Below are 23,505 nucleotides of genomic sequence, written 5' to 3'. Positions count from 1 at the left end.
AGCCTTGCTTTATGGCCTAACATATGGTCTATCATGGAAAAAGTTCCATGTGCACTGGAGAAGAATGTATATTGTGCTGCTGTTGGGTGAAGTGCTAAAATTTAATTTTTAAAAGGTCCTAGTCTTCTACTTTCTCTTCCGCTGCTTGTGCATTTTGGGTTATGCGTGATAGTCTGTGCTATAAATTAGGGCCCATAGGTTTACTCCTATTTTATCTGTGATGAACTGTATGGTTTTGGGTTATACATTTAACTCATTGATCCAACTTGAGTTCATTTTTGTATGTGGTGAAATATGAGTCTTACTTCATTTTTCTGCAAGTGAATATCCAATTTTGCGAGCCACCATTTGTTAAAGAGAGTATCTCTTCCTCATTTAATAGGTTTTGGCCCTTTGTTTAAGATCAACTGCCCATGGATGGGTCTATTTCTGGGTTCTTGATTATATTCCACTGGCCTATGTGCCTGTCATTGTGCCAATACCGTGCTGTTTTGAATAGTGTGGGTGTATAATAGGTTTTGAGATCAGAGAGTGTGAGACCTCCTACTTTGTTTTTCTGTTTCCGCAGTGCTTTGCTTATCTGAAGTCTCTTTCCTTTCCATATGAAGTTAGTGATTGTCTTTTCCATGTCCTCAAAGAATGCTGATGCAATCTGGATTGAGATTGCATTGAATGCATAGATGATGTAATGTAATGTAGTAATGACCTTTTCATAAGATTCAGCCTTCCTATCCATGAACATGGCATGTTCTTCCATTTATGTAGGTCTCTTGTAGTTTCTTGTAGTAGTGTTTTGTAGTTTTCTTTGCATAGGTCTTTTGTGTCCCTGATAAGATTGATTCCTAAGTATTTTATGTTTGGGGTAGGTATTGTAAATGATATTGTTTTCCTTATTTCCTTTTTAGAGATCTCTTTGTTGATGTAGAGAAATCCAACTGTTTTTTGTATGTTAATGTTGTATCCTGCCACTTTGCTGAACCTTTCTATAAGTTCCCGTAACATTCTTGCTGAGTGTCTTGGGTTTTATATGTATAGGATCATGTCATCTGCAAATAGAGATAACTTTACTTCTTTGCCAATTTGGATGACTTTTATTTCTCTTTCTTCCCTTATTGCCCTGGTTAGGACTTCCAATACAGTGTTAAATTGAAGTGATAGAGGGCATCTTTGTCTGGTTCCTGTTCACAAGGGAGTGCTTTGAGTTTTTCTCTCCTTTGACAAAAATGTTGGCTGTTGGTTTTGTATATATGTCCTTTATTATATTGAGGATTTTGCCTTCTATTCCTATTTTGCTGAGAGTTTTGAGCAGAAATGGGCGTTGGATTTTATCAAATGCCTTTTCTGCATTAATTTGATATGATCATATGGTTCTTTTATTTTTACTTATGTGATGTATTACATTGATTGTTTTTCTGATGTTGAACCATCCTTGCTACCCTGGTATGAATCCCACTTGGTCGTGATGTGTTATTATTATTATTATTTGATATATTGTTGGATCCTCTTGCTTAGGATTTTGTTGAAGATTTTTATTTTTGCATGTATGTTCATAAGGAATATTGTTCTGTTGTTTTCCTTTTTAGTGGTATCTTTACCTGGTTTTGGTATCAGGGTTATGGTTGCTTCATTGAATGAATTTGAGAGTATTCCATCATTTTGTATGTTCTAGAATAATTTGAGTTATATAGGTGTCAGCTGTTCTCTGATAGAATTCTCCAGTGGAGCCACCTGGGCCAGGACTTTTCTTTGTGGGTTTTTTTTTTTTTTTTTTTATGTGTCTGTTCAAGTATTCTATCTCAGACTGGGTTAGTTTAGGTAGGTCTTGTGTTTCTAGAAGTTTGTCCATCTCTTCTAAGTTCTTGAATCTGTTGAAGTTCAGTTCTTCATAATAGTCTGTTATTATCTTTTTTTAATTTCAGTTGGTTGTGTTGTGATGTTGACCTTTTCATTTATTATTCATGTTATTTGCATCTTCTCTTTCTTTTCCTTTGTTAAATATGCCTAGTTTGTCCATTTATCTTTTCGAAGAAGCAGCTTCTTGTCTTGTTGATTCTCTCTCTCTCTCTCTCCTTTTTTGTTTTCTGCTTCATTTATTTCTGCTCTGATTTTTTTTTTTTTTCTTTTCTTCTGGATACTGTAGATTTCTTTTGTTGCCTTTTCTGATTGTTGGAGATGTTGAGTTAAAGTATTGATTTCGATTCTTTCTTCTTTTGTGATGTTTGCGTTTATTGCTATAAATTGACCTCTGAGTACTGCTTTCACTATGTCTCAAAGGTTTTGGTAAGTTATAATTTCATTCTCATTTGTTTGTAGGAATTTTTTTTATTTCACACTTTATTTTTCTGTTACTTAGTAATTCTTACTCAGTAGTTCTTGAGCAGTGTATTATTCAGTTTCCACATATTTGATTTTTCCCCCCTTGATCTTCCTATTATTGATTTCTGATTTTATAGTATTGTGATCCAAGAAGATGCTTTGTAGTATTTCAGTGTTTTTAAAATTATTGAGGCTTGTTTTGTGGCTTAACATATGGTCTATTCTGGAGAATGGTCCATGTGCAGTGGAAAAGAATGTGTATTGTGCTTTTGTTGGGTGGAGTGCTCTGTATATGTTTATCAGGACAAGTTGGATGATTGTATTGTTGAGTTCTTCTGTATCTTTGTTGAATTTTTTTTCCTAGTTGTTCTGTCCTTCCTTGAAAGTATTATGTTAAAGTCTCCTACTATACTTGAAGAATTGTCTATTTTTCCTTTCAATTCTGTTTCCTTTATGTGTTTTGGAACTCTTTCATTGGGTGAATAAATATTTATTCGTGTAATATCCTCTTGGTCAACTGATCCTGTTATCATCATATAGTGCCCTTCTTTGTCTCTTATGCTTATTCTCACCTTGAAGTCTATTTTATCAGAAATTAATAGTGCTATTCGTGCTCTTTTTTGGTTGCCATTTGTTTGTTGTTGTTAGGTGCTGTCGTGTCATCTCTGACTCGTAGTGACCCTATACACAGCAGAACAAAATACCTCCTGGTCCCTTACCAGCTCCACAATCCTTGCTGTACTTGAGCTCATTTCCACAGCGACTGTGTCAATCCATCTCATTGAGGGCCTTCCCCCCTTTTGTCTGTGCTCCATCTTACCAAGCATGACATCCTTCTCCAGGGAATGGTCCCTTCTGATAACATGACCAAAGTAGGTGGGATGAAGTCTGGCCATTCTCGCTTCCAAGGAGCATTCTGGCTGCACTTCCTCCAGGACAGATTTGTTAGTTCTTTTAGCAGTCCATTGTAATTTCAGCATTCTTCACCAGAACTACAGCTCAAAGCATCATTTCTTCTTCAGTCTTCTTTATTCATTGTCTAGCTCTCACATGCTCTAAGGCAATTGAAAATGTCATGGTTTGTGTCAGGCACACCTTAGTCTGCAAGGAGACATCTTTGCTCCTTGGCACTTGAAAGAGGTCTTTTGCAGCCAATTTGCCCAGTGCTATACGTCATCTGATGTCCTGACTGCTGCTTCCATTGGCGTCAATCATAGAACCAAGCAATGTGAAGTCTTTGACAACTTCAGTCTTTTCTCCATTTATTGTTATGCTGCTTATAGGTCCAGTTGTGAAGATTTTTATTTTCTTTATATTGTGATGTAATCCATACTACAGACTGTATTCTTCAATCTTCATCAGTAAGTGTTTCAAGTCTTCCTCGCTTTCAGCAAGCAAAGTTGTGTCATCAGCGTATCATACATTATTAATGATTCTTCCTCCAATCTTGATGCCATGTTCTTCTTCATATAGTCCAGCTTCTCAGATTATCTGTTTAGCGTATAGATTGAATAATTATGGTGAAAGGATACAACCCTGATGCACTCCCTTCTTGATTTTAAACCATGCGGTGTCCCCTTATTATGTTCAAACGACAGCCTCTGGTCTATGTATGTGTTCCTCATGAGTACAATTAAGTGTTCTGGAATTCCCATTCTTCTCAGTGTTATCCACAATTTGTTATGATCCACACAATCAAATGCTTTTGCATAATCAACAAAACACAAGTAAACATCTTTCTGCTATTCTTTGCTTTGAGCCAAGATCCATCTCAAATCAGTAATGATATCCCTTGTTTCATATCCTCTTCGGAATCTAGCTTGCACCTCTGGAAGTTCTCTGTCAATATACTGTTGCAACCATTTTTGAATTATTTTCAGTAAGATTTTACTTGCATATGATATTAATGTTATTATTCTTTAATTTCCACATTCTGTGCTTTCCATTAGCTTGATATATTTTTTCTACCCCTTAATTTTTAATTTATTTTTATCTTTATATCTCAGGTGGGTCTCTTGTAGGCAGCATATTGATGGGTCTTCTTATTCAATCGGCCACTGTCTTTCTCTTCACTGGTGCATTTATTCCATTCACATTGAGTGTGATTAGTGATAGGTATGAATTAATTACTGTGATTCTGTTGTTTTTTATTGTTTAGTTGGTGATTTCTTTGTTCCAAATATTTTTCTGTGCCAAGTTTTTTTCTTATCAAGTATTTTTTCTCTTTTCTTCATATTGTTGCTGTTGTGTTTACCATGATTTTGAGATTTTCTTCTTTCATAGTTTGGTTAAGAGGATATTAATTTTCTTTGTGGTTACCCTTAAGTAAATTCTTATCTCGCTAAGTTTGGAAAAGTCTGTTCTATAAATACATTGTCCTGACTTCTCTCCATTTGGAAGTTTTGTAATTAAAACTTTTATTCCCTCATATATATATATAGTGACCCCTCCTTGGGTTTCCGAGGCGGTATCACTACGGAAGTAGATTGCCCAACCTTCCTTCCAAGGAGTGGATCAGATGACGTATAGCATGGGGCAAGTTGGCTGCAAAAGACCTCTTTCAAGTGCCGAGGAGCAAAGATGTCTTGTTGAGGACTAAGGTGCGCCTGACACAAGCCATGATATTTTCGATCACCTCTTATGCATGTGAGAGCTGGACATGTATAAGAATAATGAATAATGAATAGTATGAATAATGAAGAATAATGAGTAAGGAAGACGGAAGAAGAATTGATCCTTTTGAGTTGTGGTGCTGGTGAAGAATGTTGAAAGTAACATGGACTGCTAAAAGAAATAACAAATCTGTCCTGGAGGAAGTGCAGCCAGAATGCTCCTTGGAAGTAAGAATGGCCAGAAATCATCTCACCTACTTTGGTCATGTTATCAGAAGGGACCATTTCCTGGAGAAGGATGTCATGCTTGGTAGGTTGGAGGGTGGACAAAAGAGGAGAAGGCCCTCAACGAGATGGATTGACACAGTGACTGTGGTGATGGGCTCAAGTATAGCAAGGATCGTGGAGCCGCTGTGAGACGAGGTGGTGTTTCGTTCTGCTGTGTATAGGGTTGCTTTGAGTCGGAGATGACTCAAGGGCATCTAACAACAGCAACATTTGTGGGACAGTTTTGCTGGATATGTAACTCTTGATTAGCAATTCTCTTCCTTCAAGATTTTGTACATGCCATTCCATTGCTTTCATACCTACGTGGTTTATTCTGAGAAATCAGAGTTTAATCTTCTAAGTTGTCTGTTGTAGGTAACATTTCATTTTTCCTGAGGTGCTCCCAAGATTTTTTCTTTGTGTTTGGTTTTGGAAAGTTTGATTATAATATGTCTTGGTGATTTTCTCTTGGGGTGTATCCTGTATGGGGTTCTTTGAGCTTCTTGGATGGATATCTTTTCTTCTTTAATGATATGGGGAAATTTTCTGTTAGCACGTCTTTGATTTCTCAGTGGTTTTATTATTTATTTATTTATTTATGGCTCCTCTTGTTCTGGGATTGCAATAAGGCATATGTTATTTCTTTGCATGTCATCCCATATACCGGTTAGCTTTTCTTCATTTCTCATAAATCTTTGTTCTTATTTTTCATCATACAGGCTGGCATCATGAGATTTGTTTTCTAGCTGTTAAATGCGTTCTTCAGCCAGTTCTAGTCTACTCTCTTGTCCTTCCAATGTGTTATCTATCTCTATAATTTTAGTGTTCATCTGCTGGATTTCTAATTGCTGTTTTTGTATGGTTTCTAATTGTGACTTTATCTTGTTATTTGCTCTTCAGTGATTTTCCTGAATTCTTCAAGGGTTTTGTCTGTCTTCTCATTGCTTCTGTTTGTGGTTTCCTGGCTTTCTTGGAGTGTCCTGTATCTATATCTTTGAATTCTTTATCAGATAGTTCTATTACTTGCTCTTTCTCTGGGAGATTTCCTAATTATTTAGTTTGCGCACTTGTTTCTACTATTTTGTCCTGTTTTTTGTTTGTTTTGAAATTGTCATTTCCTAGACATTTTGCTAACCAGAAGGCTGGCAGTTCAAACCCACGAGCCACTCCTTGGAAGGAAGGTTGGCCAATCCTACTTCCATAGTCATACTGCCTTGGAAACCCAAGGAGGGGTTGCTATGAGTCGGGGCCGACTCAACGGCATATAACAACAACAACATAACAGACATTTTGAAGTTGTCTCTATTTGTTGCTTATGTACTGATTTGTTTCACCCTGGCTTTATGTTTTACTTTGTTTTAATATATCTGGAAGTGTGGAGCAGGTGTGCTTCTTGGTTGTTAACTCAGCTGTGGTGGGTCACTCTCCAGCTTTGTCTATGTTAGTAGATGTGGGTGCAGGTCTCTGTTCATAGCGAAGAGGATTTGCAGTTGGAGTGAGCAGGTGTTGTTCACTGTCTGTCATTGATCCTACGGTATAGGAGCTGTTAGTGTTAATTGTCTGTTGAGTGAGATGATCAGTGTAGTAACTATGGCTGACTTGTGGAGGGTTAATACGTTCCTTCCATTGAACAAGATAGGGCACAAAAAAGAAGCCAAGGAGAAGAAGAAGAAATGAAAAGACAGAACACAAATAAATGACAAGAAATAGGGAAAAAAGAAAAATGAATACAAGAAAAAGAAAATGAAAGTGGGTAGGTGAGATGGATGAAGTTTTGGCAAAAATGAAAGAAGACGAGGAAGCAAAGGGGCAAGTGACCAGAGAGAAAGGAAAAAAAAACTGGGAAGTAGAAAAATGGAGGTAGGATACTGTATTTGAGGAGGGGTCCCTCCAGTTATGTTCATCTAGCAACAATGGGAGCTGGCTACTCTGGCAGAAGCCTCTCTCACCAGAGCCACCATACAGGGGAAAGGAGACCAGCACCAGAAGTAACACCCAGGAGAAAGCCAAAGCCCATTTTCTGTGCTTAGTATGAGATAATTCAGTCAGCAATGCAAGCTTGGAGAAGGACAGCCACAGCCCCTGGGTTTGTTTGGAGCAGTATGCCAATGGTGACATTCAGTCATCATGCAAAGCCCTGCTGCCCCACCAGTTCAAACCCACCAGCTGCCCCTAAGACAAAAGGACTGCACTTCTCCCCATGGATCCACATATCTTGAAATCCCAGGCCTCAGTTCCACTCTGTGCTAAAAATGGTTGCTAAAAGTTGCACTTGAGCCTACTGCCATGGGTCCAATTTGAGGTTCTGTTTATTCAGAGAGAGTTTCTCTTCCCTTTCCCTTATTCCCTTCCAGATTCTGCTGGCTGCTTACTCTATGGAAGTCCTGATCCATTTCCCAGTATGATCTTTGCCCCCATGTGTACCTTTAGCTCACCTTGAAATACTCCCTATGTGACTATTCTGTGTATTTAATGCCTGTTGGTTCAATGAAGTTTTTCTTTTTTTTTTTTAATTTCTTCTCAACCTCCTTTGTGTTTCTAATGCCTTCTCTTTGGCTCCACCAACTTGGTGGATTTTTTATTTTTCCCAGTCACTTAACCTGTTCCCTTTCGCCATCTTCACTGGATCTAATACTTTATCTCCTCAGTAGCTGTTCATAACTCCAAGATCATTATTTGTATCTGTCTTACTGAGTTTCTTAAAGTCTCTGTTAGAAAAGGGAACTAGAGTACGGTCTTTCAGCAGGACACCATCTTCTGAATTCTGTATGTAGTCATTTTTGACGTTCTTAAGTCCTTACTGCCAACTTCTTTATTTAAAGATTAAGTTCTGGTTTAATGGCATTTTGAAACAGTATTTCTTGTACTATTGAGTTTTTGTTTTATATTAAATGATTCATTGGTTCCTCTAATGAAAAGTGAAACTGTTTGAAAGTTTTATCAATAGTAAACGTTCTCAACTTGTGATGATTAAGTTATTTGAATTTTTTAAAAAAATTTCTAAAAAAACTTATATATATAAGTTCCATGTGAAATTTTGGTGAAATGTAATAGCATAAAGAAAATGAAAGTTATTAGGGGTCACTTTGCTTGTTATTAATTATTGAATTTTCATAAATGACTACCATGTTTAGAGTCTCTTCAGTAGAGCTTGAGTTCTAATGCATTGTAAAGGTGAATGACTAGCATTTCACCTTTTCATGGTACTTTGGTTGACCTTCTTGGCTTCATTCAGACTATTTATCAACATCACAACTCTTTAATGCCCTGGTTGCAAAGGCATCATTTTCCTTTTAAGGTTTCACAAGTGTCAACTGGCAATCTCATTCACGAAAATATGTAATTAGGAAAGAAAATTCTTCTGTTTTAGTTTTCATAAATTTTTACAGCCATGTTTGTAAGATTAGCCATTTCTATAAGATTAGGTGTTCATGTGGCTTATACTTTGTATTTCAGATAATACCCTAAAACTATTAAAGGAGTTAACAAGCAAAAAATCTCTTCAAGTGCCAAGTATTTATTATCATTTGCCTCATTTATTGCAAAATGAAGGAAGCCTCCAACCAGCTGTGCAGATTGGCAATGGAAGAACAGGAGGTATTTTTATTTTGTTTCTTACTATGGTTGTATTACTGGTTTTAGCTGCGTTTTGGAGTATTGTCCATTAGAAGTCTGGCAGGTCAGAAAAATAAAATTTCATTTTTCATCTGGTCACAGTAACTTAGGATTCATCCTAAAGTGCAGTGCAGATAGAAAGGTGTTGGACATTTTCCTCCATAGAGCAGAGTCATAGAGCTGAAAAGGATCTCAAGACATCTTGTTCAGGTTCCATCTCCAGGCAGGAAAATGTTCAAACCTTTGTAATTTTTCTATTTTAAGGATTTGGGAGGTGGAAGGACTACATTTTTCTCCCTAGTGTTCTATTTCAACAATAAAAGATTACAGTCATGTCAAAAAGTTTTTCTTATGTCTGCCTTATTTTTTTGTACAGAAATGTAAGTATATAGCCACTCTTGTTTAACCTTTCATACAGTAAAAAATTGCTTTTTTTTCTAATATACCCAAAAATACAGGAGTTTTTCTCTCATCTTGTCAGAACATCAGTGCTTCTTACAATTTCTTTATAGGATTTATTTGCTATTCTTTCATAATTGTTATTCCTCTGTTTTGGCTTTATTAATCTTTTCTTTGTAGGTTTTAAAATGCAGAGATCAAAGTAGTATTTTATTCTCTAATAAGTGTTAACAAGTAACGAAATGATTACCTCATAGATATTGAAATTCAGTTTTGTTTTAAAGTTTTAAAAAGTTGATTTAGTCTACCTTTGATTCAACAGGGTTCTTATTTTACTGTCTGATTTTTGTTAAATTTCTCATTATTTGATCTGAAAGTATAAGCTTTTACATTCATATTTTATTTTTGCCATCTTTTTATTTTATTAATCATTTAAAATTTATATAGGCAGGCCCTGGATTATGAACATCTGACTAATATGAGCCAACTCCCATAAAGCCATTATATTAAAAATTTGAGGCACATACACTGATTTCTAATAACGAATGAGTGCTACTTGCCACACACATCAAAACATTATTATTTCTGTATTATTATATTAAAGGTGTTTTAGTGTATTTGGAAGTGTTCAGTTTATTTGGAAGTACTTTTTAATGTTTTTAAAAGAAAAGTACCCTATATACTATATACAAGGATAAACGTTTGGCTAACTGATATAAGATATAAAGTGTGCTCAGGTGTTCTGTTTTATGTACAAATTTGACTTAAAGATGGACTTAAGAATGATACTGGTTCGTGATCCAGGAACTGCATGTACTGTCTTCCTAAGGAGGTGGTAACTCAAAGTATCATGTCCACATTAACTCATTCTTCCATTTCATTACTGATTCAAGAAATATATGTCGTATGACTTTCACAGGAGTGTGCCAGGCACTCTGCTGGTGCTGAATATACGAAGACTAATAAGATGTGGAGCATGCTCTAAATTATTTTCTTTAGAATTGTCATCATTAATTGTTTCTGAAGTTGATAACTGTATCTCTCTCTTTACTATTTGGGTAAGATACCTTAGCCAATTGTACATTTTTTGGTTTAGATAAGAATATCAAATGAAAAGAAAGTAGAAGTGTTTTTAAAGTCACTTAAAATTTACAAGGTCTCTAATAAGTTTTTTTTATTTATGTTCTTAATTTATGAATGTGCTGTTCTCTCTATTCCTTTTGAAGATATTTATTCCATACTTTTGTTTGCATGACTTCTATTCATCATAATCATGAGTGTAATAAAATCTTGGTCAGCCAGCTTTTCAGTAGTCAGCCTTCTTACAAAACTGACCTTATTTTTGAAAGGTAGAGAAAGCAGACAGCTTGGAACAGATAAGGAACACCTCCCGGTTTACATTAAAAACGTTTCCTAAATCCTTAGGCAGTGGCTCTTAACATTCTTAGAGTCCTAGACCCCTAGGAAAACTGTCAACTTTCTCTTTAGAGAAATGCACATATAAAACAATTTTGCATGTAATTTCTGGGATTTTGTGGACCCCTAAAACCTGTCTAGGGACTTTATGGTAAGAACCAGTGTCTTACAGAGTTAAAAAGATAAAAACAATAAACTTACCTCTTGCTGAAAATGTTGTTCTTCAGTGATCAGGCTGATTAATAGTGAATAGCCTTTGGAGGAGCTAAGCCTTCCTAAGACTAACGGTGGTTATTGACCCTCAGAAGAAGGCCTAGAATTCTCACAGCCAGAACAAATAACTACCAGCCCGCATAGTCCTAGCATAGTCCCACAGGATTATCAGAGGCAGGCTACAGTAAACAAACACAACAACTATAGATAGGTAAAAGAATATCTGATGTAATGAGGCATTGCCAACTATTTAAGAAAACTACTCCATTAATAACTTGATGTTGTTGTTATGTGCTGTGTTGGACCCAACTCGTAGCGACCCCTCCTTGGGTTTCCGAGGTGGTATCACTACGGAAGTAGAGTGCCCAATCTTCTGAGGAGTGGCTGGTGGGTTTGAAAGGTCAGCCTTCTCATTAGCAGTCAAGTGCCTTAGGCACTATGCCACCAGAGCTCCCATTGATAAGTTAGTACTCTAGAAAATTGACTTCATAGAGCAAATGGAAGATGATTTAAACATAAAATATAATTATAGTATGTTTTTAGAGGGAGGAGGGGACAACTCACTCATAAAACAATTGGCTATTTTAAAGTATCAGAGATCTTTGTGTTTTTATTTCAGTGATTGTATTTTAAAACTACCGTATAGATGAACTGATAAGCAGAGTAGCCACAGCTGGAGAGATCAAATTAGTGATTAAAATATTGGTCTGTGAAGTTCTTCTGGAGTTCAGCATAAATAGCACAAAGGATGGAGGTATAGAGAAAAATTCTAACATCTATGTAATATGAATTTTAGAAAGAGAGAACAGGAGCGTGAAGGGAGGAAATAAATAAATAATAGAAGAAAGTTTCTTCATGTTGAAGAAGCACACAGGTCTTCAAGTTAAAGACCTACTCACTGATGAGCAGGATGACTGAGGAAAGACCCGTATCAGGACAGAGATAATTTTTAAGTGTTTGCTGAAATAAAATTGAGTTAGTAGCTACTATGTGCCAGGTACTTTGCCAGGTCCTTTGATACAGGAAAATGCCAAAAAGTACCCAGAATGGTTCCTAGTCCTTTGGAGATTCAGTTTAGTAATAGAAACATTCATGAATCAACTATACAAATAATTATGTAGTTACAACTTTAATATCACAATTAAATAAACGTTGTTGTTGTTATGTGCTGTCAAGTTGGACCTGACATGATAGCGACCCCTCCTTGGGTTTCTGAGGCAGTATCTCTATGGAAGTAGATTGCCCAATCTTCTTTCCGAGGAGTGGCTGGTGAGTTTGAACCGCCAGCCTTCTGGTTAGCAGTCAAGTGCCTTAGGCATTGTGCTACCAGAGCTCCTGCTGAGAATATATTAAAAAGGCGCATTTGGTCTAATTAAGGAGCTTTGGAAAGCCTTAAAAAGACATTTGACCTGAGATCTTAGAATATATAATTTACTGATGAAGTTGTTGAGTGTTTTAATTTCCTATCATTTATGTAACAAATTACCACAGACTGGTGCTTTAGAACAATACAGATTTATTATCTTACAGTTCTGAAAGTTATAAGTCCTAAAACCAAGATGTCAGGAAGGCTGCATTTCTTCTGGAAGCTCTGGGGAAGAATGTGTTTCTTTGCCTTTTCCCTGCTTCAGGAGGTCACCCTACTTTCTTTGGTTAATTGGACAAAGTTCTTAATCTAACCCTTTCACTCTTTTTCTGTTTGGTTCCTTTGTCCACCTTGCTCTTCCCTAAAAGGATGATATAGCCATATTGTCCACTTTTCTTCCGAACTCATTCCTTAGAATACATACATTTTTAAGCCATAGAAGAGCATCATATCAAACAAAATAGACTGAGTTTTGCTGTATAGCTAACAACCTCAAAATCTCGGTGATTTAAATAACACAGGTTTTGTGTGTTTTTTTTCTTTCCTCATAATGCATGTCTGTCATGGTTGGCTGAGGGCATTGTACATTTTTGATCACTCAGGGATCTAGGTTAATAGACTAGTCACCATCTTGAATATTATTTGCTGCCATACCAATGAATAAAGAAAACTCTGAAGGATTTCACACTATAGTTATAACTACAGGGCCCCGAAATTACACATGCTGATGACTCATTGACTATTTTACTCATATGCCCTCTCCCCTATCATCCTCACCCATAAGGGGACCAGGAACTACAATCTTACCATGTACTTAGAAGGTAAACAGGGAGTATTTTGTGAATTATGACAAGCATGTATACTATACTTTTGTAGTTTGGGCTGAAACTAGTACTTCCATTTTTAGTGCCTTTGGAGTCCTTGAATTCCTTGATTTAAATTAAGGAACTTAAATTTCAGCTCCAAAACAGTATATTTTGGGAAAATGGCATATCCTCTAAGCGTATCACCTAAACATAAAACAACAACAACAAACTAAGAATGTGGTAAAGAGTAGAGAATTTACATTAGATATACCATTTTTGTTTGTGTACTCTAGATCAGGATATATATATTTTTTTTTTTTCATAAACAAAATGTTAGAATTCCATGAATTAAACATTTCCTAGGAATATTTCACAACATAGTTCTTACACTTTTAATTCAATATTCTAAATATTTACATATTTTTAATTTATATTCTGAAGCAGATTAAAGTATATGGAATTTGCTTCCAGGGTAACTCATCCTTCCTCTAGCATCTCATGATCAAAACAGAACTCTTGATTTCTAGTTCCTTCCCCTTCACATATGTTGTTCTTAATTAAAGGTATCCCATCCACTAAGTTATCCTTTATTCTTCTCCTTTGCTTGTCTCTACCAGTCTTAAGCCCCATTCATGAGGGTCTCAAGAATATATCCTGAATCTGTCTACTCCTCTTATCTCTTCAGATACCCCAGTTTGACCCAATGCCTTACCTTTTAATTACTGCTGTAACTTCCTAGCTCATCTTCCCAAACTGCTTTTACTCTTATACTTTTGTGTTTGTTCTTCAAAAATTGGTAATATTTTCAAATTACAAATCAGATAAAATTATTCCCATGATTACAAACATACAATGGCTTTCTCTTGCACTCAGAATTAAAACTATATTTAAGATTGTGCGTGATCTGACCCCTGACTAATTCTCTGAATCTAGGCTCATTCTGCTTTAGATCCATTGTCTATTCATGCTATTTCTTGACTGTATCAAAACCATTCTCTCTCAGAGCCTTGCTGTTTCCTCTTCCTGGAATGTTCTTCTTCAGCTCTTACAGATAATTAGTTGTCAGCTTAGTTGATGTCTGAGAGACCTTCCATGACCACACTATTTATAGATGTACTAGTTCTCCCCTCCCCATTCACTCTTTCTCACATTACTACATTTTAATTCACATAATACATATTACCCTCTAAGATAGTATTTATTTATCTTTTTCCCTTTTCTAGAATGTAAGCTCCATGAGGGCAGGGACCTTATCTTCTCTGTTGTTCCCATTGTATCTCTAACACTGAGAATGTCTTGTGTTTAATAGAGGTTCAGTAAAGAGGAGTAGAACAAATAATAGTAGATCCCCTTTTTGAGTCCCTGAAAATTTTATGTCCTTAAAAGCAAGCTAGAAATGTGGCATGTTATTGGAGTAATCATTGAAACCCTCAGTATTCTTATCTGTAGAACAATAATGGTAGACTAGTTAGTGCATGATCCTTCAGCTTCATTCTAGTTTTAGAAGTCTATAAATGCTAAGTATTCTACAGCATCTTTAACAAAACAAATAACAAAAATGCTTTTAAGATTAATATGAAACATTTGGAAAATACTTCAGTATTACAATATAACACTTAGACTAACAAGACATTTTTTAAGATAGTATCTTTTAGAACTTGCTTTGAAATACATACACTGTAAAAAGTTGAATTGGCATACAACAGCAGCAACAAGAGTAGCTGGTGAGGCTACAACTAAAAACTTCATGGGATTTGGGTCTGTGGTTTGGAGATTTAGGGTCATGGTTTCATGGGACATCCCAGTTAATTGGCCTAATAATATATTTAGTGCTTTTCTGTTCTATCTTCTAGTTCTCTGTGTAGTACCTGGGGTCTTAAAGCTTGCAAGTGATTATTCAATTATGCCAATTGGTCTGTATTCACCTGGAGGAAAAGAAGGGGAAGGAGAGTCAGGAATGGGAGGAGAATATGGAATGTGTAGCTAATTGCCTCCATGAACAACTGTTTCCTTTGCTGTGGGATCAGGACTAGATGGTGCCTGGCCACCATTATGGAACATTTTGATCAAAGATTCTGTAGAAGAATCCTGATCAAAAGGGGGAATATGAAGAACATAATTTCAAATTCTCATGGAATCCAGATTTTCTGGAGCCATGGAGGCTGGATGAATCCTTGCAACTATTAGTCTGAGATAATCTTTAAATCTTGAACAAAAAATGCCCCTGAAGTCTTCTTAAAACCAAACAATAGTCTAGCTTAACTAGTTAAAAATGTCTGCCATGAGCATTATGCTTTTTTTTATGAGCTATTACATAGACTCAAAGTGACAACAGCAACTTGAAAGATTAGATAGGAACCATGGAGTAGTGGCTTCATGTTAATGGGGGAGGAACAACTCAGAAAGAGAGGGTGAGAATAGTTACACAACTTGAAAAATGTAATCAGTGTCACTGAATTATACATGTAGAAATGGTTGGATTGGTGTGTGTTTGCTGTGTATATTGTCAACAGCAACAACAACATAAGTCCTAAAAAAAGAAATACATAAAGTCCACTCTACTATAAAGAAGCATATGCATTCCTCAGAATCATCACACTATGCAAAATTGTGCAGTAAAATAAGAAAATGAAGTTACCAATACAACACTCAAAAGCTTTGTCAGTTATACAAAAAAGGAAAAGAACTTAATAAAAATAGTAACACAGTTCTTCATGTGTTAAATGGTTAAGAAATACATGAATACTACAACACATATGGTTCTAAACTTTGAGAAAGACATGAACTTTGTGGAAGTAGGCTTTAGAAAGCTTGCAGCTGGTAAGTTACTGTGAAGTTGTACAGGGAGGGTTATTTAATGGAAATCTGTCACACCAGATGTGGATGAGTGTGATGCATCTGTTGTGGTGAAGTGAGATAGCTGGCAGATGTTTGAGGTGTGTGCATTTTCTGTATTTCTATGTGGCTCAGTTCAATTTTTCTGAGCTCAGTTCACCTGGGTTCAATTTTCTGTTTTCACCTAGTAAATATGAAATTCATGTTATGCTCAGATTGTTCCATAATATATTAATCATGTTGGAATAAATTTTGTTTTCAAAACAACCATTATAGTATAACTGACTATAATTTTAGACTAAAAAAGTTGCACAAATGGTTTCTGTGTACGCTCACCCAGTTTCCTTAAATGTATAAGCATATTGCATAATCATAGTACATTGATCAAAACCAGGAAATTAAAATTGATGCTATACTATTAACTAACCTCAGATTTTATTCCTGTTTTTTATGTTTCATTATTAACCTTTTACCATTCCAGGATCAAGCTCACCATCCCATAATGCATTTATTTGTCATGTCTCCTTAATTCTGTAATATGAGACAGTTCCTCATTCTTTCTTTGTCTTTCATGACTTTAGCAATTTAAAGAGTACTGGGCAATTATTTTGTGGCATATTCTCCCAATTTGAATTTATCTGGTGTTTCCTTATGGTTAGATTGAGGTTATACATGTTGGCAAGAAAACCATAAAAATAATGTTAGCCCTTCTCAGCGTGTCACATAGCAGGTCCATGAAGTCATTATGTAAGATGTTAATTTTTAAGATGTGTTTAGTGTTACTAAGTTTTGGTTATTTACTAAAATTTACTGTTTAAAGCCATTTCTTTTAAATGTGAGGTTTAATATCTTTAATTTTTATCAGTTTTTTAAAATTATTTTTTCCTAATGGGTAAGCTTTGGTGGTATAGTGCCTAAGACATTTGACTGCTAACCAGAAGCCTGGTGGTTCAAACCCACCAGCCACCCCTCGGAAGGAAGATTGGGCAATCTACTTCCGTAGAGATACCACCTCGGAAACCCGAGGAGAGGTTGCTATGAGTCAAAATCGACTCAACGGCCGTGAGTGTCTTTGGAATGGGTAAGCCATGTGGGAAAGAATCATAGTATTAGTAAGGTATGCCCTTGTATGCTTTGATTATTTTTCTTTCTGGGACTTTGTATTTTTTTGATCCCTCAGTTATTTCCATCAAATTGAGTGGGTATAATACTTTTGAAACAATAGTGTTTTTCTAAATTGTCTTTATAAAATATTTTTATATAATTACTATCATTATTTTGTTTCAGTTTCAATAGTAATGGGAATTCCCACAGTGAAGAGAGAAGTTAAGTCTTACCTCATAGAAACTCTTCATTCCCTTATTGATAATCTGTATCCTGAGGAGAAGTTGGACTGTGTTATAGTAGTCTTCATAGGAGAGGTAATTATTTAATTGTTATTTTATATCACATATAATATATAAATGTTGAAACAATAATTAAATATTTTGAATATGCTTTTATAAGCATTTTTTTTTAATGTCATGAGTAAAGGTTAGGTAACCTGGTAGTTTAATGTAAATCTAACTTGTTACATTTCCCTTTGCTTCTCTCCTGCAGTTACAATTCAAAAATAGTAATACTTGTTTTCAATAGAATTAATATTCTATGTATAGAACAGTGAGTCTCAATTTCTAGCTCTAGGATATAAATTTGGAGATTTGCACTGAGGTTCTTAAAGAGTCTTGAAACCTGACAGTGGTTTAGCCTAAGCTGGGGTTTTATCATCATTATATTCTCTCCACCCTTTTTCTGTACTCCCAAGATTCAGTCATCATTATTATTAAAAGAGCCAAAAAGTTATGTGAATAAGAATATTATAATTCTTGTTATATTTTAGTCTTCTCAGAAAATCTAGGAAAATAATAAATCTTGAGCAAATTTTTCTTGTATCATGAGAAACAAGCTCCCTAGATTAAACATTTCCTTACTTATCATATGGAATTTTATAATGAGAAAGGTTTTAGGAGTCATCTGGTTCTGGTCCACTGATTCCCAACATTTCAATGTTCCCCATCTCTTTTTAAATGAAAATAGTCTTAATGTTTTCCTTAATAGAAAAGTGAAAATATGCACAGCACTTAAAACAATTACAGAAATGTATAGTATAATGAAAAGTTACCTATTTTCCACCACACAGATAAATAGCTATTGTTAATATTTTGAAATATATCATACAGAATTATCCTATGGCTTGTGTATATATATGTGTGTGTGTGTGTGTGTGTGTGTGTGATCATTCTATACATTTTTGAATATCATAAATATTTTTCTATATCATTGCATCATCTTATGGCTACCAACCATTCCATTGTATGGTTTTAACATAATTTGTTTAATTGCTGATTTATAAACATTGAACAGTTTCTAAGTTTTCTCTATTATTAGCAACACTTCGCTGGGCATTCCTATAAATAAATTGTTATGCACTTACATAGCTGACTGACTTAAGATAAATTCCTAAGTGTGGAATTGCTGGATCAGAGGCTATATACATTAAAATATTAACAGATGGCCAAAATGCCCTACAAATTTGAACCAATTTACCCATTTCCAAGTCCAAGAGAGAGCTTGTTTCCATCTTCATGTCTGATAGGTAATCTTCAAAACTTTTTGCCAATTCTGTGGCAAATAATACATTTTTTTACTTAATTTGCATTTCTTTACTAAGTAAAATTGAATGTTGGTTTATGTGTTTATTTAACATTTCTATTTATACTTTTTATAACTTTTGTATATGTTTCCATTTGTGATATTCATAAAAAAAATGTCATACATGAGGGGAATTAATCCTTTGACATATTTTTTTCCAGTTTGTCATTTTTATTAACTTTGTGCTTTTTTTGTTTTTGATAGAAGTTTTATATTTTAATAATCAAATCTGTCAATCATATATTGTACACCAGTATAAATTGGTGCCACAGGACCAGGAAATCTTTGGTGCTGTTATATATAAGGTCACTATGAGCTGGAGCTGACTTAAGCACACTTAACAAAACCTTTTTATTGTTGTAAATTGGGAAAACAGTTTGGCAATGGCTGTGAAAATTTAAGCTATACTCTGTAACTAAGCATCTACCTCTAAACCTTGATCTAGTAGAATACCATACGCATTAATAAAATGTATATTGTTGTTATGTGCCATCAAGTCAGACCCGACCCATGGCATCCCCTCCTTGGATTTCCGAGGTGCTGTCACTACGGAAGTAGATTGCCCAACCTTCCTTCCAAGGAGTGGCTGGTGGGTTTGAGCCACCAGCCTTCTAGTTAGCAGTTTTCAGCACTACGCTACTACAGCTCCAATAAAATGTATAGAGAAATGTATTAATAGCAGTGATCTTGAGGGTTGAAATTATAAGGAGATGTCATTTTCTATTGTACAAATTTTTGTTAAGTTAGAAGTTTTTACAATAAGCATGTATTGATTTTTTAAGTCAGAAAAGAAAAACCTTAAAAGTATATTTTTAAAAAAATCCTAATACATTTGAAAAGAAATGTTCAGTCTATAGACAGAGCTTAGTGTACATAAAGATTCTAGCCCCCTTACCATACCATTCATCTGCTCATTAAGATGTAATAACACTGAAGACCTGTGTCCATGGTCTGGATTCTGCCAGTCCTGCCCCTTGAGCTCATTATGTTTTCTCTCTCAAGCCTCAGTTTCTTCTTCTCTAAAACAAGGATACTATTAACCCATTTGAGCTCAACATTGTTCCAGAAAGGTACATGAGATCATACATGAAGAGGTGTTGTAAACTGAAAATGCAGTATAAACGTAGTGGTATTTTGATTTCTGAAGAATCCTTTTTTGGATTGCAGTACTTGTATCTACATAGAATTTCAATATTTAGAAGAAAATAGATTCTGAACTGGAGAATTATTTCATAGAGTTAATTGCCTTTAGGCAATTTAATGTTATTACTAACTATTTGGTTCTACCTGGATTGATAGTTTTAACCTAAATGTCTGGTATGCTGGGACTCATTAAAACTGGTAACAAGTACATATTCTGTGGCTTTGGCCATGATCTACATGTGGGTTGTTTTCTAGGTCTAGATTTCTAGCTTTTTGCTCAGCATATATTTTTCATGGTCTACTTGATAACATTCTTCCTCCAATCCTGATGATGCGTTTTTCTTCATATGGTTCAGCTTCTTGGCTTATTTGCTTAGCATTCAGATTGAATAAGTGTGGTGAAAGTATACAACACTGATGAACACCTTTCCTGATTTTAAACCATTCAGTATCACCTTGATCTGTTTGAATGATTGCCTCTTGGTCTATGTACAGGTTCCTCTTGAGCACAATTAAGTGTTAATGGAATTCACATTTTTCACATTGTTATCCATAATTTGTTATGATCCACACAGTTGAATGCCTTTGCATAGTCAATAAAACACATCAGGATTTGAGGAAGACTCATTATCAACCTGCAATATTCAGATGACACAACCTTGGTTGCTGAACTTGAAGATAACAAAGTACTTACTGATGAAAATCAAAGACTACAGCCTTCAGTATGGATTTCACCTCAATGTAAAGAAAATAAAAATCCTTGACAACTGGACCAATAAGCAACATCATGATAGATGGAGAAAAGATTAAAGTTATCAGGAATTTCATTTTACTTGGATCCACAACCAATGCCCATGGAAGCATCAGTCAAGAAAGCAGACGACGTACTACACTGGACAAATCTGCTGCAAAAGACCTCTTTAAAGTGTTAAAGAGTAAAGATGTCACTTTGAAGACTAAGGTGTGCCTGACCCATGCCCATGGTATTTTCAGCTGCCTCATATGCATGTGAAAACTGGGCAATGAATAAGGAAGACTGTAGAAGAATTAATGCCCTTGAATTGTGGTGCTGGTGAAGTATACTGAAAATACCATGGACTGCCAGAAGAATGAACAAATCTTTCTTGGAAGAAGTACAACCAGAATGCTCCATAGAAGCAAGAATGGCCAGACCTTATATCACCTACTTTGGTCACGTTGTCTGAAGGGCCCAGTCCCTGGAGAAGGATATCATTCTTGGTAGGGGGTCGGCGAAAAAGGGGAATACACTCAACGCGATGAATTGACACAGTGACTGCAACAATGGGCTCAAGCGTAGCAAAGATCATGAGGCTGGCACAGGACTGGGCATTGTTTTGTTCTGTTGTACAGAGGGTGGCTATGTGTTGGTGCCGACTTGACAGCACCTAACAACAGCAACAACTTGATAACATTACACCTAATCTTCACTTATCAACTATCTCATTATCAGACAGTTTGTATTTACAACCATAGTAAAAAAATCTACTGTCTGACTTTTGTGTATTAATGATGGATGTCTAGCAGTAATGAACACCAGGGTATGATGTGAGAGTAACTCTGGCTGTGGTGGTTAAGGTTATGTGTCAGCTTGGCTGAGTCATGATTTTCAGTGGGCTGGCAGTTATATAATGATGTAATTTGGAAATTATGTATTGATGTAGTCATCCTCTACTTTTGCATAATGCTGATTTTTACATAATGGCCTGGTTTTAAAACCAAACCACGTGGATAAGTGAGGAGTGTATTTGAATGGGTGTATTTGAGTGGGGGAATTCTTTAATTGATTTGCCCATGGAAGATTAATCTGATTTCCCCCAACTCTTTCTCATCTAGATTTACCATCTGTTTATTAAAGGTTCTTTCAAACCCACCAGCTCCTCGGAAGGAAGGTTGGGCAATCTACTCCTGTAGTGATACTGCCTTGGAAACTCAAGGAGGGGTCGCTATGAGTCAGATCTGACTCGACGGCACATAACAACAGCAATTACAGTATAGTGTTAATAGTTTTATGTTTCAGTCATAGTGTTCCCCGTTCATCATATAGGCCTTGCGTGTTCTCAGTTCTGTTTGTGATACTTACTTAGCTTGAAACTTTACCTCTTCATTTCACTTTCTTATTCATTCTTCAGGTCTCAGTTCATCTCTTTTGTGAAGCTATCCCCAGTCTCCCATTTGAAATTAATCTAGAATAAATAGACAAAGGTACACTTATCTTTTGTAAACATTTTCAAATGAATCAGTATTTTTTGGAAAGATATAAGTTATCTCTGGTCCTTTTTAATATATGAGGAGAAAATTAAAAGTGAAAAAGAATTAGAAAAGAATACATATAAACAATAACATAAAAAACCAAACCCACTGCCATCAAGTTGATTCTGATTTACAGCAACCCCCATTAGGTTTCAGAGACTGTAAATCTTTATGGAAGTAGACTACCTCATCTTCCTCCTGTGGAGCAGCTGGTTAGTGGCCAAATGCCTTAACCACTACACCACCAGAGCTCCTTATAGACAATAAAGGGTTATCATAATCTTCATCCCCATCTAGCTTTCTGTTTTTCTAATGATTTTTTTTCTTAAAGGGAGGGGTGTCCTTCTGGGAGGGGAAGAAGGATAGAAATGTAATTATTAGCCATATATTTATCTCTTGTTCTCCAGTTATTTCCGTTAGGGGTCCATTGGGCATATATAATAAGACATTTGTAGAAAACTCATGCATGGTTTTGAATGGTTGACCATTGATTTATTTGAAAGCTTCTGGAATTTTAGAGGAGTTGAAAGAAATTAATTCTTACTGCCCTAAAGGATCTGTGGTGTGATCCAGGTGTTGTGGTATTTAGATTTTCAGACTGTATCATTCTTGTGTTTATTTTTACTTAGAATTTAATTAAAATTTTTCCATTCTAATGCTCTTTTGTTGTCTGTATGTCTCATTTATTATGTGTTTCATGCTATTAGTTAAAATAATTTTTATACTATATATTATTTAAAGTATCTATTTCATGATCATTTCTGACAAAATATTTTCCTAGAATATTCTGGATTTTAATCTTTTTTTCCTACTCAGCATTTGATTTCCGTTCTTATATTTTGGGAGTTCCCTACCTTATGAATCTTGATGAGGGATTCTTTAGTTTCCACTATGTTGTTGTTAAGTGCTGTCGAGTCAGCTCTGACTCATAGTGACCCTGTGTACAACAGAACAAAGCACTGCCCGGTTTTGCACCGTCCTCACAATACCTGCTATGCTTGAGCACATTATTGCAGCCACTGTCAGTCATCTCATCGAGGGTCTTCCTCTTTTTCGCTCACCCTCTACTTTGCCAAGCGTGATATCCTTCTCTAGGGACTGGTCGCTTCTGACAACATGACCAAGATAGGTGAGACGAAATCTGGCTATTCTCACTTCTAAAGAGCATTCTGGCTGCACTTCTTCCAGGACAGATTTGTTTGTTCTTCTGGTGGTCCATGGTGTTCTCAATATTCTTCATCAATACCACAATTCAAGGGCATCAACTCTTCTTCAGTCTTCCTCATTCATTGTCTAGCTTTCACATGCATATGAGGCGATTGGCTTGGGTCAGGCACACCTTAGTCTTCAAAGTGACATCTTTATTCCTAAATAGTTTCTACTATGGAAACTAAAAATTCCAGATATTTGCTTCACCAGCTCAGGTATGTGACCTGGGCTGAGCCATTTGGCCATACCCATCTTGAACTTTTAGTGAAACTTCATTCAGATAGCACAGAAACTTCAGAGATAACAGGGGGATTTAACAAGGTAACTGAATTTTTTTTTTTTTTTT

General features: G+C 35.6%; 1 protein-coding gene across 1 annotated transcript in view; it reads left to right on the top strand.

The window, feature by feature from the left end:
* MGAT4A (alpha-1,3-mannosyl-glycoprotein 4-beta-N-acetylglucosaminyltransferase A) overlaps window positions 1-23,505 on the top strand; it is a 173,290-nt gene that overhangs the window by 63,743 nt on the left and 86,042 nt on the right. Inside the window, exons 3-4 of the mRNA XM_007959460.2 lie at window positions 8,652-8,792; window positions 17,133-17,266. Coding sequence (XP_007957651.1) covers window positions 8,652-8,792; window positions 17,133-17,266 — 275 coding nt within the window. The remainder of the gene's footprint in view (window positions 1-8,651; window positions 8,793-17,132; window positions 17,267-23,505) is intronic.

Source organism: Orycteropus afer, unplaced genomic scaffold (genome assembly GCF_000298275.1).
Source record: "Orycteropus afer afer isolate SDZICR_OR568_19922 unplaced genomic scaffold, OryAfe1.0 scaffold00017, whole genome shotgun sequence".
Lineage (NCBI taxonomy): Eukaryota > Metazoa > Chordata > Mammalia > Tubulidentata > Orycteropodidae > Orycteropus > Orycteropus afer.
This window is presented reverse-complemented; position numbering and strand designations above follow the sequence as displayed.